Raw genomic sequence first — 17,033 nt, forward strand, 5'->3', positions numbered from 1 at the left:
GAGGGAGGGAGGGAGAGGAGCTGCGTCCTTTGAAACCCAGGAAATTTAAGGGACATCATCAATAAGGGACAGCAGCGGGACACGGCGCTGGGATAAGGGACTTTCCCGCCAAATAAGGGACGGTTGACAGCTATGTTGACTCCTCGCATCCAAGCTGGATGCTGGGGGTCGTAACCAATGGCTCTCGAGTAGAGTCTCTGAAAAGGCCTAGGTTAGCCCATCTTCATTTGTTCAGATGGGTCTACTCGGAGGAGGTTGGATCCGGCCCCATGAGGATGCAGAGTGCAGGACGACACTGGGGAGATGAATTGTGGGACGCAAAGAGGAGGGCAACTCAGAACCACCACCTTGGAAATGCAGAAAGGGCCTCAAAGACAAAAATAAAAGCACCTAAGGAAAACCAAAAAATAGATGAAAAGAAAAAAAGAGGCGAAAATAAAAGGGACTTCCAACACTCTGTTGGTTACAAAAAATAAATCACTGAAAATATTCACTCTATATTCAAGAGAGTGGGGCCCTGAGCTATAGCTTGTTTAGCTTATACGTAAATCTGGAACTGGGGGTGAAGCGATCGGGGTGGCGAAGGCAGGGCGGGTTTTTGGCTGGCGCTATCTCAGCTGGAGAAGCGAGGGCACGGCGTCTGGCTGCCGCTCGGATCTCCCTTTCACACACAAGACTCTCAGCGCCAGCTGGTCGAGGAAGGATGAAGCCCAGATACACACAGAGGCATGTTTGCAAAAGGGGAGGGCAGGCTGTGGCAAGCCCAGATTTTGCCAGCCCTGGAGTTCTGAAACTGTCAAAATCTGTCTGCTGCAGCTTTCGATCCTGATTAATAACCAGGGCTCTCTGTTCCCTGGCAAACGTCAAAAACGTCCTCTTCCATCTCACCTCATTGTTGGAAGGGTTGTGATAAGCTTGGCATAGCTTATCCTTTATGAAGGGAATTTTACTTTGACACAAATGGTAAATATTACGAGGGTTGCCATACGTCTGGGTTTTTTTCCTTAAAAAAGCTCAGCAACTTTCCTTAAAAAATTGAACAATTTCCAAAAAAAGAACTTTCTTTGGGCAATTTCCCCCCAAAAGCTCAACAACCTTTGTGTCCGGATTTCTTGAAATATGGCAACCCTAATATTACTAAAGAAATCAGGAAGGTGGAGTGTTTAAAGAAGAGAAGAAAATGTTTGCAGGATATTTGAAGAATCATGTTAACTGCAGGATATTTGAAGTATCATGTTAACAGGTTAAACTTCAGCAGTTTAGAGTATATAAAGATATGAGGCAGAAGGAGAACAAAAGAATTTATGGAGCAATTTAAAAATGTAGCCGTAATGGGTATATATACAGAACCATGGAAGGGGAAGTCGATGATTCTGATTGTATGAGTAAATTGAATGGAATGTGAAAATTTGTAATGGAAAAATGTATAAATAATTTTTAAGAAAAATACTAAAAAACCGAGGGTTTGCTGTCCAAAATTAATGTCGCCAAATATTTCTGATGATACCAAGAGAGATATATTGTCAAAAGAACTGGCCTTATATATGATCTTGGCGGACGGGCTAGTAAGAAAACAGCCCAGAATTTCGCACTTGGTATCGCTCGCTTTGCAATATCAGTAGAATGGAGCAAATTATGCATGATTTGAGATATTGACAAGGACCAAAAGCTCCAGACATGTTAATAATGATTACGCATTCCTTTACAGTTAAACCAGTCCACGTCACAAGCCTGGAACCAGATCTGATAATCTGCAAATGTTGATAGTCTGGATTTGGGATTTATTTATTTATTAACCCATGTGCAACTGAACTCATTCTACATGCCTGGTTTACAGTTTTGTTGCTCCTCTTTAGATTTGCATCTGCGGCTGCAACTGCTGTCTCTGGTTTATATACGTTATAAAATGAAATTTTTTTAAAAAAAAACCTTTACAAAACCAAAATTAAAAATGAGGCCGGTTCGGCTGCCGCCCTCAAACAGCCGCTAGAGGGCAGACGAGGCCAAACCTTTCCTTCCCCATAGAACCTAATGAAAAACCCACTTCCTGCCATTTGCTTGAGTGGATGGGAAAGTTTGTACAGTGGTGCCCCGCAAGACGAACGCCTCGCAAGACAGAAAACCCGCTAGACGAAAGGGTTTTCCGTTTTGGAGGCGCTTCGCAAAACGAATTTCCCTGTGGGCTTGCTTCGCAAGACGAAATGTCTTGCGAGTTCCTGCGGGTTTTTCCCCCTTCCCCCCCCTTTTCCTAAGCCGCTTATCAGCTGATCCACTAAAAGCCGCTAAACCGCTAATAGCGCTAATCCGCTAAGCTGTCAATGGGCTTGCTTCGCAAGACGAAAAAACCGCTAGACGAAGAGCCTCACGGAACGGATTAATTTCGTCTTGCGAGGCACCACTGTATCTGCTGTGTAGAAACGCCCAACTCCTTCTGAACCCAAACAGAACCACCGAAGAGAAGAGAGGTTTACCATGGGAAGACCCTCGTTCGCCATGTCTCCGGACCCGATGTGCGTCAGGTGGACGAAATTCATGGGCTCCCCTATCATGCTGCGGTCAATTCTCCGCCGCATCTTCTTCGGCTGTGGGGAGAGAGGGAGGAACATGACGGGAGGAAAACATCACCACTAGAGTCGAGGAAACACAGAAAAACAGGGCTTTGCCTGAGCCAGAAGGCGAGCAAAGCTTTGGCGCATTGGAATCGCCACTTGGAAGAGTCTGGCTGCCGGGTCAGGCCAAGGGGTCCATCAAGTCCAGCCCCCCTTGTTCCCACAGAGACCAAATGCCCCTAAGAACTGGACTGTCTTGCCAGAGTGGTGCATGCTCTGGTTATCTCCTGCTTGGACTACTGCAATGCGCTCTAAGTGGGGCTACCTTTGAAGGTGACCCGGAAACTACAACTAATCCAGAATGCAGTAGCTAGACTGGTGAGACCACATAACACCAGTCTTGAAAGACCTACACTGGCTCACAGTACGTTTCCGAGCACTATTCAAAGTGTTGGTGCTGACCTTGAAAGCCCTAAATGGCCTCAGTCCAGTATACCTGGAGGAGTGTCTCCACCCCCATCATTCAGCCCGGACAATGAGGTCCAGCTCCAAGGGCCTTCTGGCGGTTCCCTCCCTGCGAGAAGCCAAGTTACAGAGAACCAGGCAGAGGGCCTTCTCGGTAGTGGCACCCGCCCTGTGGAACGCCCTCCCACCAGATGTCAAAGAGAAGAACAACTAACAGACTTTTAGAAGACATCTGAAGGCAGCCCTGTTTAGGGAAGCTTTTAAGACTACTGTATTTTAATACTTTGTTGGAAGTACTTTCTATTCTATTCTATTCTATTCTATTCTATTCTATTCTATTCTATTCTATTCTATTCTATTCTATTCTATTTACTTTCTATTCTATTCTATTCTATTCTATTCTATTCTATTCTATTCTATTCTATGAACCTGGAAATCTGGATAGACTGCATCTGGAGCTGGAGGTTCCATAGGAACACCAAAAGATCCTGGCTGCCAGATCAGGCCAAAGGGGTTCTTTGAGTAGCCAACCAGATCCCTACTCGAAAACCCCAAACACGAGCTGAGCCCTCTGCCCTCCTGCGGTTTCTAGCAACTGGTATTCACAAGTATAGCTGCCTCTGAGTTAAAAAGGTAAAGGGACCCCTGACCATTAGGTCCAGTCGTGACCGACTCTGGGGTTGCGGCGCTCATCTTGCTTTATTGGCCGAGGGAGCCGGCGTACAGCTTCCAGGTCATGTGGCCAGCAGGACTAAGCCGCTTCTGGCGAACCAGGCAGCGCACGGAAACGCCGTTTACCTTCCCGCCGGAGCGGTACCTACTTATCTACTTGCACTTTGTGCTTTCGAACTGCTAGGTTGGCAGGAGCTGGGACCGAGCAACGGGAGCTCACCCCGTTGTGGGGATTCAAACCGCGGATCTTCTGATTGGCAAGTCCTAGGCTCTGTGGTTTAACCTACAGCACCACCCGCGTCCCTGCCTCTGAGATAGACTCATGGAATTGTAGAGTTCAAAGGGACCCCAGGGGTCATCCAGTCCACCCCCTGCAATGCAGGAATCTTTTGCCCAGTGGGGGCTTTGAACCAATGAACCCAAGATTAAAGGTCTCGTGCTCTACCGACTGAGCTATTGGAAGCAGATTGCCGGATGAGGGTGATTTCTGTTCATTTATCATTAGACCTGTTAGTGATTAATTACCAAAATATCTCTATGTGATTTAAGAGTCGGTTCTTAATGTTTGATGTCTTATTGCCTTTTTACGTTTCGCTGGAAGCTGCCCAGAGTGGCTGGGCAAACCCAGTCAAGATATACCTTGTACCACCGAAACAGGTGGAAACCACAGGATCCGTCCAAATAAACGGCTGCAGGAAACTTTGCCAGTGTGTTGGTAACAAAAACAGTCATTATCTCAAGCCACTGTAGCACTGTACATTCAATGTACTCTGATACCACGCTGAACGGTCAAGGCTTTCCCCCAAAGGATTCTGGGAACTGTAGTTTGTTACAGGTGTGAAGACTTGTCAGGCGACTGTTTCCCCGCCTTCCAGAGCTATAGTTCCCAGAGTGGCTTTAGCAGTCAACCCCTCTTGGGGGAACTAATAATAATAATAATAATAATAATAATAATAATAATAATAATAATATTTATACCCCACACATCTGGCCGGGCTTCCCTAGCCACACTGGGCGGCTTACAGCATACAGTGGTACCTCGGTTCTCGAACGTAATCCATTCCAGAATACCGTTCGACTTCCGAAATGTTCGAAAACCGAGGCGCAAAGGGCTGGCTGCAAGTTCAATTGGAAAAATGGAAAAAGAGGCAGCGGAAGCCGTTTGACTTCCGAGGTGCGTTCGAAAACGGAAGCAACGGGTTTTCGGCGTTTGAAAAACGTTCGGCATCCGGGACGCTCGAAAACTGAGGTACCACTGTATCTAAAAACTAATAATAAAAATCAAGCCTTAAAAAACATAATAAAAATAATCAAGCCTTTAAAAAATCTTGCCAACTCTCTGCACTGGAGCATTCCAAGGGCAGGAAAAACCAACCCCAAAGACTGAATTCAGACCTCTGGGCTGCTGTTCTCCGCTCCTGGGCTAAGAGATTCGGGACGACTCACCTGCCGCGATTTCTCTACGACGCAGCAACCCAGCTTGTGCCAGAAATCGCTCATATTCGTTGAGGATTCCAGCTTTCCGCCTAGGGGGTCGATCTCCTCTCAGATACTGGTAAGCCGAACCCCTTTCCGCGTGCCGGATCCTTTTCTACGCTGGAAGGTTTCTGCGACCGTCGCAACCCAAAGTTGTTCCCCACCACCACCACTGCAGGGTCCAGAAAATTCACACGACGGCCTCCGAGATCATTCCGCGAGCTGAGGCAATTCCGCTGTTCCGGAGAAAAGATGCCGGCGGAGATTTGCGGAGTTCGTTCCCGTGCCCTGACAGCGAGGCAGAAACAAATAGGACTCCTCGGATGTTGTTTGAAGTCTACCTTTGGGGAAGGGAGGAAAGAGAGAGTCATTTAGGAGATTTTAAATATTCCTTAAGAAGATGAAAGCGTCAGAAGAGGCGTTCTGGATCAGCTCAGCATCCTGGTGTCATAGCAGCCATTGTACGGACAGGAAGCTGGGGTTAATGCTGGTGTGATCCTGCAGCAAGGCTCTTATTTTTATATGAAGGGCTGCCCCCCCCCGCTTGAATCGCTCAGAAACCCCACCCACCCTTGGTGAATCCAGGGTCCTGTTGAGGAACGACAGATCGGCCAATGGGAGGCTGAGCTCTGACTTCCTGCAAATCCTGCGCTGCAAATCCTCCAATGGAAGCTGCGTGACGACAGCATTGCGTTTCTATGTATATAGGAAGAAACTGCAAACAGCATCAGCTACGAGTATTAGGATCGCAGAGGCTGTGCGGTTTTTTTGGCCAATTAATTTGAATTTCAAAGATTTTTCACAATTTAACTTCAAATTTAGTACAAGTTTAAAATATTTTTTTATGTTGGTTTCCCCTTGATGTTTCCAATCCCACCCTTTCCTGCTGTATTAAATGTTTGCTTTCCTTCTGGGATTGTACCCCCAAGTGTGTTTTATAAGCTGGTCTCCAACCGTAGTAAATTATCTATCTATCTACAACATACTTTTATCTATTATATTTTCCCTTCATTACAATTAATTATTCCTTTATTTCCCCCTTTTTAAAAATTCATGGTCGATACGCTGCTATGTTGGATCCTGTTCGAACTTTTAATAATTTTCCAGATAGTCCAAAGAAGGTTAAAAACTTCCATAAAGCTTTCAATATTTCAACATTTTAATCTCTTAATTATGCTGCCTCCTTTGTCATGTACAAGGCTTAATAACCCTTTCCTGCCCTGTTTTGGTCCTGAGGAAGAAATTCTCTTTTGGGGAAGACTGTTAATATGATTTTTACTTCCCTTTTCTTAAAAGGACACCTTCTTACTGAAGGGCGTTGCAACGCAGATCGCCCCACAACTTCCCTTTGAGGAAGATGAGAGCCGGCAGATAAGACCTCATTTTTTACTGGTCGACTTGACTGCTCTCTGCAGATAACAGGAAACGGAGTGTTTCCATAGAACCAGACTGGAGTGACTTATTTTTCTTAAAAAAAGAACTCTAAACGAAAAAGACGCCACTTCCTCATTTTGCAAGCGTTGCCACAGAGAGAGACTCAGCGAGGGTCACTGGCTCCGGGGCTTGGATTTCTCAAGCTTTTGCGGCCGCCTGCGTCACACGACGGGCCGGAAAGTCATAACACAACTGCTGCGCAATCTGATGTGTGTTTACTGAAAATTGAGCCCACTGAGCTCAGCGGAGCTTGCACTGCGTCGGATCCCAGCCTTGCAAATAATAAAAAGCCCAATTTTTTAAAAAATACAGAGGTCACACATTTTGAGCACTCTTACAACGCTTCAGGAACCATGGTTCCTCCCTGCAAAGAATCTTGGGAACTGTAGCTGACCCACTACAGAGCTGCGGTTCCCGGAGCCCTTAACGGAAACTACGTTTCCCAGGAATATTTGCGGGAAGCCATGTGGTCAGTTGGTTAACAGCGTGGTGCTGATAATGCCAAGGTTCCGGGTTCGAAACCCGGCCGGGACAGCTGCCTATTCCTATATTGCGGCGGGTTGGACTAGATTATCCTCAGGGTCTCTCCCAGGTCTACAATTCAGTGATTCTATGAATGTGCTTTAAATGTATAGTGCCCTGGCAGGTCGAAATGATAGAATATCTACAGATGGATATGATGACAGGGAGAATTAGAGGGTATCCAAAACAGAAAGTACAGAAAGAATGGAAGATCTTTAAAGAATATTTGGGAAAGTATTACAATAACAAATATCTCCTGGCAGAAAAAGAATGAACCTTGTAAAACAACAAATATTATGTTTTTTGATATCTGAGGAAAACAAAGAAAGAAATATAACAACTTGGAACTGTGTGTGAAAAAATTGTAGAAATAATAATACAATGAGTCTAATCGGAAGTTAAACGTGTTTGTTTTGCTTTGTATTTTTCTTCCTTTTCTCCCCCCCTTCCTTCCCCTCCCCTTCCCCCTTCTCTTTCTTTTTTCCTTTTGATGTTTCCTTTCTTGGTCTTCCCTTTTTTGATACGTTAAGAAAAAGATAAAGAGAGAAAAGTGTAGTACGAGAAGCTCAGTAAGCTAAAAGTGATGTGGTATAATTTCTTTCTTAGTATTTATAAAATGTTAAAATTGGTTAATTGTAATGATTTGATATTGCAACTACTGTGGTTTTTCTCCCCTTTGTTATTGTTGAACTCTATTTAAAGTTTTGTTGAACTTTAGTTTTATTCTGTATGAATGAATGGTGCCCAAAGCATAACCAAAATGAGAAGGGCCAGGCCCTCTACGGAACACAGCCGTGTTTAAAAATTGGGAGCCGATCTAGGACACTACTGCCACCCCGGGAATCCTGGGAAAGTTAGTTTACCCCTCACAGAGTTACAATTCCCGGCATCCTTAGCAAACTCTGCTTCGCAGGACAGGAACCCCTGTGTTTTAAAAGTGCACCGAAGGAGCTTTAAATGCACACACCTCCAGGCTGGATTATTGTAACTCGCTCTACGCAGGGCTGCCCTTGAAGCTGACCCAGAAACTCCAGCGGGTGCAGAATGCCGCAGCGAGACTCCTTACAGGGTCCTCGCCACGGGATCACATTCACCCGGTGCTATACCAGCTGCACTGGCTCCCGGTGGAGTACAGGATCAGGTTTAAGGTGCTGGTTTTGACCTTTAAAGCCCTGTGCGGCCTAGGACCCTCGTACCTACGGGATCACCTCTCCTGGTATGTCCCACGGAGGACCTTAGGGTCCACAAATGACACCACCTTGGAGGTCTCCAGTCGCAAGGTGGTTAGACTGGTCTCAACTAGGGCCAGGGCCTTTTCAGTACTGGCTCCGACGTGGTGGAAGGCTCTGTCGCATGAGGCTAGGGCCCTGCGGGACTTGACATCTTTCCACAGGGCCTGCAAGACAGAGTTGTTCTGCCTGGCCTTTGGTTTGGACTCAGTCTGACCCTTATGTTTCCCTCCCCTTCTGGTTTTGATTTATCAGCAATTTTAAAACGAGGCTGCATTTTAAATTGCATTTTAACCTGTATTTTAAATTGGGTCCCCCCCCTTCCTCCCTATTTTGTACTGTGATTTTATTGGTGTTAGCCGCCCTGAGCCCGGCTCTGGCCGGGGAGGGCGGGGTATAAATAAAATTTATATTTATATTTATATTTATTATTATTATTCTGCGTATGTGAGCCTGTCTGATTCCTAAGAGACCACAGCTGTTTATACTTGGTGGAGGGAGACTCAGACCTGGAGATTTAATGCGGCCCTCTGTGCCTATATATCCGGCCCTCGGGATCCTCCCTACACGGCAACCCTCTCACCAGCTCCTTGAAATCTGATGGTGCCTTTTGTTTACATGGAAGGAAAGAGATGTAGTCAGTGGGTGTAAAGGTGTGAGAACTTTTGGCTTTTAAATTTTCCTCTACAGCCTTCCAAGTTGGTGGTCATCACTGCCTACTGTGGGAGGGAGTTCCATAGGTTAACTTTTCTTCTCCCTGTCCTGAATCTTCCAACATTCAGCTTTGCTGGAGGTCCACGAGTTTGAGTTGTCACGAGAGAGGCAGGAAAATTCTTATGCACCTTCTCTATGCCGTACATCATTTAATAAACTTCCATCATGTCGCCTCTTAACGATGGATGGATTCGAACTCTGGTCTCCTAGGCCTTAGTCTGACACACAGGGGTCTTTTAAACCAGACTTAAGACTGGACAGATAGAGGAGATCCTTCAAATACAGATCAGGGCATGCGCTCACCCTAGCAGTTGGAGGATGGATGGTGGCTAATGGATTGAGGTTGAATCCTGACAAGACAGAAGTACTGTTTTGGGGGGACAGGAGGCAGGCAGGTGTGGAAGACTCCCTGGTCCTGAATAGGGTAACTGTGCCCCTGAAGGACCAGGTGCGCAGCCTGGGAGTCATTTTGGACTCACAGCTGTCCATGGAGGCACAGGTCAATTCTGTGTCTAGGGCAGCTGTCTACCAGCTCCACCTGGTATGCAGGATGGGACCCTCCCTGCCCGCAGACTGTCTGGCCAGAGTGGTGCATGCTCTGGTTATCTCCCGCTTGGACTACTGCCATGCGCTCTATGTGGGGCTACCTTTGAAGGTGACTTGGAAACTGCAATTAATCCAGAATGCGGCAGCTAGACTGGTGACTGGGAGCGGCCGCCGGGACCACATAACACCAGTCTTGAAAGACCTACATTGGCTCCCAGTACGTTTCTGAGCACAATTCAAAGTTTTGGTGCTGACCTTTAAAGGCCTAAACAGCCTCGGTCCTGTATACCTGAAGGAGCGTCTCCACCCCCATCATTCTGCCCAGACACTGAAGTCCAGCTCTGAGGGCTTTCTGGCGGTTCCCTCATTGCGAGAAGTGAGGTTACAGGGAACCAGACACAGGGCCTTCTCTGTAGTGGCACCCACCCTGTGGAACGCCCTCCCACCAGATGTGAAGGGGGAAAGCAGCTTTCCTATCTTTAAAAGACATCTGAAGGCAGCCCTGTTCAGGGAAGTTTTTAATATTTAATGCTGTACTGTTTTTAACACTTGATTGGGAGCCGCCCAGAGTGGCTGGGGAAACTCAGCCAGATGGGCGGGGTATAAATAATAAATAATAAATTATTATTATTATTATTATTATTATTATTATTATTATTATTAGCAAAAGTTGCTGTTTTTTTAAAAAAATGTGACAAGCTTTTGAGTGCTCCAGAACTCTCCTTTTGCCTGATGAACACTTCCTGAGAACTCAGAGGTTTGCCGCATTTTTGAAGCACTTTGCTTGGTCCTTAGTTTTCATCTCTCTTTCAACTGACTCATTCAGCCCAGAAACCATTGCTGATCATCTCTGTTGTCACTGTCGTGTGGGCGCATTTCAAAGTGGCATCGGAAATAAATAAAAATGCTGCCGGTTTTCCTCTATCGCAGTCCTGAGGTTCCAAAAAGATGGTACGGCTGATCGCTGATGCATCGCGATGCAAAAGTCAGAGAGGACGCCCAATTTGGAAAAGAAAAAAAAAGTGGGGGAGGAAGGAAAAGGAGTTTATTTGTAGAGATGCACATCTAGGAGGAAATGATTTTAATTCAAAGAAAACTGAAAGTTTTAAAGAATTGAAAGAAAGAAGTAAAATTGGTTGCTGGGGGTTGATGAAGAAACAAAGTGGTGTTTGGGAGATTTTTGTGTAGGGAAAAAGTGTGTAAGAAGCAATGTGATAGAAGTTTATGAAATTGTCCCTGGCTCGGAGAATAGAAAAAAATATTATTCTCCTGGACATCTGAAGGACAGACAAAAGGAATTTCTAGCACTGACCAAGGTGGATAAAAATAAATGATTTAAAAAATATATATCGGATTTTTAAAATTTCCATTGGATTTTTAAAATAAAATGCTTTTGGAGGAAAAATCTTACCAAAGATAGTTTTCTATTTAAGTTGCATTATAGTCCAAAGGCTATTCATTAGGAAATAAGGATTCATTTTAAGTTTTTCATGTGTGCTAAAACTCAGTCTAAGGTGTTTTTTTTTTAATTGTTTAACCACATCAGTTAACAAACATGGATACACATGCTACAATGTTATTGTTTTAGTCAAATAAATTGTTTCAATTGTTATTAAGGAAATGATTGTTTTCCTCCTTCCAATAAAGTACAGCAGGAAAGTTGCCCAAATAAAAACAATAATTTCATAATTATCTGTCGTATGTAGTTCTAATCGTATAACCAAACCAGTAATTTTTGCTACAACTGTAAAAACTGCACTGAAAATTTATTATTCCAAAAAGGAAACCTTCATCTGGTTGTAAATATTATACCAGCAAGAATGAGTCTTTCGGTAAAAAATAATAATGATTTAAACCAAGTCTTACTGACTAGTGATTTAAATCGTGAAATCCACCCTGTGCATCACACAGTTAAACTGTGGAACTCCCTGTCACAGGAGAAGGTGACAGCCACTAACTTGGACGGCTGTGAAAGAGAATTAGGCAAATTCATGGTGGAGGAGGGGGCTATCAGTGGCTACTAGCCAGGATGGAACCTCCAGGCCCGGAGGCAGTCTATGTAGATTTCTAGGTGGTTGGGGGCAATTGAGCACAGAGGGAACAGGATACCAGACTAAGATGGGCCCCTTTTAGTGACTGGGTAAAACCATGGAAAGAAGGATTACAATTTACTGCATGCAATGCCTTAAAGGAAAATATGGTGAAAATGATGTATAGATGGTATATTACACCTGTCAAGTTAGCTAAAATGTATAAAGTTAGCAATAAATGTTGGAAATGCAAAGAGAAAGAAGGAACATTTTATCACATGTGGTGGGAATGTAAAACGGCGAAAAGCTTCTGGGAGATGAGCTGAAAAAAATGTTGAAATAGACATTTATAAAGAAACCAGAAGCATTTTTACTGGGCTTTGTAGGAAGTGATATAAATAGAAAGGAATGTAAGCTCTTTTTATATGCAACAACGGCAGCAAGAATGTTATTGGCCCAAAAATGGAAGCAAGAAGAATTACCGACGAAAAAAGAACGGAGGATGAAACTAATGGACTATGCAGAACTAGATAAACTAACAGGAAGGATTCGAAACCGGCGGGACCAGAAATTCACGGAAGACTGGAGTAAATTTACGGACTATTTGAAAAGTATTTGTGAAGATCATACGACGTTTGTAGGTTTGCAAGAACTTTTGAGAGGAGTATTATCCGAAATATTGCAAAAATGGAGAAGGGGAAGGATGATTAGTTAAGAAATTTAAAGGTAAAATAAAGTTAAGAAATGCATAAGAAGTGATTAAAACGGTGGGTCATCAGAGGTGCTGATGGAAGTCCAAAAAGACTGTATAAGTGTCAAAGTTTTGTGGTACGTACTATAATTTATATGTTAAAATGAATAAAAATTACTATAAAAAAAAAGATAGTCCCCTTTTGGCCCGATCCGCCAAAATGCTCTCCTGAGGCAGAGGTAAGGAGTTTCCGACGGGGATTTAGCAAAGCGGAATTAAGAAGAGATTTTTGTTAAAGGCATCATTTTAGCAAACCGCCGGGGAAGGCCCAGCCAGCCCCCAAGACTCTGCTGTGGGATCAGCCAGACAGGAACAATGCGCGGCCTTCATCCCTCCGGCGGGGTTTGCCGGCAGCCGCTGCGGCTGATCACCAGGGTTCTCGTTTGTTGCCAAAGGATGACGGAGGCACCGGGACAGAGTCATGGAGCAAATTGCTGTTTTTGCAAGCGGAGAAAAGCCTCGTCAGGAGGAAGGAAAAACGTGACTCAGCAAAGAGTCTTTGCTCCTTTTCCTGGGACGGGAGAACATTCTCTCTCCTCCCCCCAATTTTTTTACTAGTTTTCACAATATTATAAACAAACAAACAAACAAACAAACAAACAAACAAACAAACACATAAGACAAACAAACCTAAATCATAGCCTTATTGAAAATTACAGTTATTAACTTTGTTAAGTGACTTCCTCGCTTCCCCTTGCTTGAATTTCATTGCATGTCCTTTTAACGGTTTTCCAAATCCCAATTTTTATGAAATTTAACTCAAAACATGAACATCCTTTGATATTCACCTTATGGAATTAAACATATTACCGTATTTTTCACTCCATAGGGCACACCGGCCCATAGGGCGCACCTAGGTTTTTTTTGGGGGGGGGGGAATAAAGGGGAAAAAATATTCCTCCCCCCCAGCCCCAAAGAGCTGGCTGTCTTGGCTTCCTCTTTAGCCACGCACAACCTCTCCAGCCGGGAGAGGCTGCGCGTGGCTTTGGCAGAAGCCAAGACAGCTAGTGGGATGGATCCCGCTCGCTGTCTTGGCTTCGTTTTTAGCCGCAGGGCTGGGGTGGGGGAAGCCCAAGCTTCCCCCGACCCCAGCCCCCAGAACAGGTCCGGGAGCGGCGGGAAGGTTGCGCGCAGCCTTGCTGCCACTCCCGGAGCTTGCGGGCTGGGGGAGCGCTCTGAAGGCTTGTGGATAGCTGCCTGAAACCCGGGGAGTGCAGCGGGAGTTGGCGCTGCGCTCCCCGGGCTTTGGGCTGCAGACTGCTATCCACAAGTCTTCGGAGCCCGGCGGGCACTCCGAAGGCTTGCGGATAGCTTCCTGAAGCCTGGAGAGCGAGAGGGGTCAGTGCGCACCGACCCCTCTTGCTCTCCAGGCTTCAGCGAAAGCCTGCATTCGCCCCATAGGACGCACACACATTTCCCCTTCATTTTTGGAGGGGAAAAAGGTGCGTCCTACAGAGCGAAAAATACGGTAATTCATCACTTAACATAAATAAAATCCTAAGCCCATTAAGTATCTGCAAGCTGTTTTCAGTTAGTTTAACAAATCTAACTAAATAATCATTAAATTTATTCCACTCCAGTGGCGTAGCGTGGGGGGTGCCAGGGGTGCCGGCCGCACCGGGCGCAACATCTGGGGGGGCGCGAGTCCAGAGGGAAGGGACAAGTTCCTTCCTCCGCCGGGCTCCCCGCCGCCACCGCCAGCCTTGCGCCCTAGCGCGCCCGCCCCCCGCCGCCGCCGCTGTGGCGGCGGCGCTCCACTCACTGCTCGCAGGAGGAGCAGCCGCTGCAACAGTGCCGACGCCGCCACCAACGCCTGGCCGGGCACGGGCAGCCTCCGCACCCCGACGCTGCCGCCATCCCCTCGGCCCAGCCACAGGCGGCAGCTGCTTCTGCCGACTGGGAGGGAGGAGAGCTCCGAGGGGCCTCGCCGCGCCCTGCTCTCCCCAAAATCCTCCGAGAGGAAGCCGGCGGGCGGGCGAGGGTCTCCCGGCGGAAGGGGGCGCCGCTGGCTCCGGCTCTCAGCGCAAGTCTCAGCCGCGGGGGGGGGGGGGTCGGGCGAGGACGGAGCGCGGCTGGAAGCCCCCGGACCAGGCCGGGGGGAGGAGAGGCGCTTGCCAAGCCCGGATCTGGAGCGCCTCGGAGCGCGGGCTCCACCTACAGCCCAAGGAGAGGAGGGGGCGGGGAGGCGCCCGAGGGGAGGGGGCTTCGGCTGCCTCGGCCCGCAGGGGCTCCGCAAATAATAAATTTAATAAATTCCTGCTGAGGCTTAAGGGGGGGGGTCCTTGGCTCCTTCGCTCGCCCCCAGCCCCAGTGGCGTAGCGTGGGGGTGCAGGGGGCGGCCGCAAAATCTGGGGGGCGCTCGCTCGCACTCGAGTGCTAAAATCCAGGGGTTAGGGGGCGCAAATTACTTGCCTTGCCCCGGGTGCTGACAACCCACACTACGCCACTGTTCCACTCTTCCTGATACTCTTCCTGACACTCCACCAACGTTCTCTCGGTGGGCTTCCACAGATTTCCTCCGCTCGCTTTGCGATCCTGCAAGGTGCCCAAACTTGAGCCATGTCTGCGTGGCGTCCGCAAGCGGCTCCTTGAGAAACTCCCCTTTCCCTCAAACTGGCTTCAATCTGATTAGGAAACTGAAGCCGCGGTTCAACGGAGGTGTGGACGTAAGACGAGACCTGCAGCTGGATGAGGTCAAGGCCTGGTTCAGCCTCCTGTCCTCTCAAATACGACCTTAATAACTCAAGAATTCAGATAGACTGCCTCTGCACCTGGAGGTTTCATACATACCCCATAGGAACCCTGAATAGCGGTTGAGGGAAACCACCAGACAGGGAAACAAACTAGTGCTCGAATCCTGCATGCACTTTCTTCCCCACAGACATCTGTCTGGCCACTCTGGGAACAGAGGTGCCCACACACCCTTTGTTTCTACCTCTCTTTCAAATCAGAACCAGTGAAGGCGGTGAAGGTCCTGTGTGAGTGTCTGGAGGCGATTGGAGGATGGATGGCAGCTAACAGACTGAGGTTGAATCCTGACAAGACAGAAGTACTGTTTTTGGGGGACAGGAGGTGGGCAGGTGTGGGGGACTCCCTGGTCCTGAATGGGGTAACTGTGCCCCTGAAGGACCAGGTGCGCAGACTGGGAGTCATTCTGGACTCACAGCTGTCCATGGAGGCGCAGGTCAGTTCTGTGTCCAGGGCGGCGGGCAACTGTCTCCCAGCTCCATCTGGTACGCAGGATGAGACCCTCCCTGCCTGGAGACTGTCTTGTCAGAGTTGTGTATGCTCTGGTTATCTCCCGCTTGGACTACTGCAACGCACTCTACGTGGGGCTACCTTTGAAGGTGACCTGGAAACTGCAGCTAATCCAGAATGCGGCAGCTAGACTGGGGACTGGGGGCGGCTACCGAGACCAAATAACACCAGTCTTGAAAGCCCTAAATGGCCTCAGTCCTGTATACCTGAAGGAGCATCTCCACCCCCATCATTCTACCCGGACACGGAGGTCCAGCACCGAGGGCTTTCTGGCGGTTCCCTCCCTGCGAGAAGCCAAGTTACAGGGAACCAGGCAGAGGGCCTTCTCGGTGGTGGCGCCCTCTCTGTGGAATGCCCTCCCACCAGATGTCAAAGAGAACAACAACTACCAGACTTTTAGAAGACATCTGAAGGCAGCCCTGTTTAGGGAAGCTTTTAATGTTTAATGTATTACAGTATTTTAATATTTGGTTGGAAGCCAACGTGGGTCCATTGTGCCCAGTCTCCTGCTCCTGATGGAGGACAGCTAGTTACTTCTCGGAAGGTTATAAACAGGGCAGAGAAGAAACAGCCCCCATTCTCTGTTTCCCCTCTCATTTTCTCCAGGGTCTGGTATCCTCTCTTCCTCTTCCAGAAATTTGCCTCAGCCCGCTTTTAAGGCTACCCAAGCCTCTAGCTACTACCTTCACGTCTTCCGGCCGCGTAAGAGTCCATAAATTCAAATTAATTGCACGGGGAGGACACGACACAGGGCAAACAATCAGGTACACGCCACCCAGCAGAGCGCAGTAAGGTGGGAACGCCCCTAACTGTGACAAAGCCGGAAAAACAAAGGTATAATTGGTTTTTACATCGTGGTGAGCGGTCAGAACCTGGGAGACCAGAGTTCGAATCCTGCCACGCACTGGGTGCGGCCCCAGGGACTAGTCAGTCTCTCAGAATAGTCTACCTCAGAAGGCTGCTGTAAGGATATAAATTGGCAGTACGACTCATGCAACATGTTGGCGACTAATATACAAACAATAATTACCAAAAGAATTATACATTCTTTATCAATCTTCTGAGAAAAAGCCACAGGAACTTGTGAACTACCCAACTTAAGATGAACTTATAATGTCTGGTTTCAATGGATTTTTCAAATTTTTAACTCAGTCTTCTTGACTGTATCTTTTTAGGTAAGTTCATGAAGATACCAACCAAGGGTAAGTTTGGTGTTGTTCACAATACTGAGAGATGCTAGTGGAGTTGTAGATGGATGTTAAGGAAGTTGTAGACAGACCGAAGGAACTCAGGTGGTGTACATGTTTCTCCATATTTTATATTATTATCAAGCACAGAACAAAATCATCCCAGAAAACAGGTGTGAAATATTCAAGCAGGGTGAGAG

At 47.1% G+C, this 17,033-nt stretch overlaps 1 protein-coding gene across 1 annotated transcript in view; it reads right to left on the reverse strand.

Moving 5' to 3' along the window:
• CDC42SE1 (CDC42 small effector 1) overlaps positions 1-17,033 on the reverse strand; it is a 49,394-nt gene that overhangs the window by 4,721 nt on the left and 27,640 nt on the right. The window contains exons 2-3 of the mRNA XM_081841514.1: positions 5,133-5,503; positions 2,472-2,582 (exon numbers count right to left, since the gene is read on the reverse strand). Of these exons, the coding sequence (XP_081697640.1) occupies positions 2,472-2,582; positions 5,133-5,186 (165 nt within the window). The 5' untranslated portion in view covers positions 5,187-5,503. The remainder of the gene's footprint in view (positions 1-2,471; positions 2,583-5,132; positions 5,504-17,033) is intronic.

This window comes from Podarcis erhardii (assembly GCF_964252035.2).
Source record: "Podarcis erhardii genome assembly, chromosome: 15".
Classification (NCBI taxonomy): domain Eukaryota; kingdom Metazoa; phylum Chordata; class Lepidosauria; order Squamata; family Lacertidae; genus Podarcis; species Podarcis erhardii.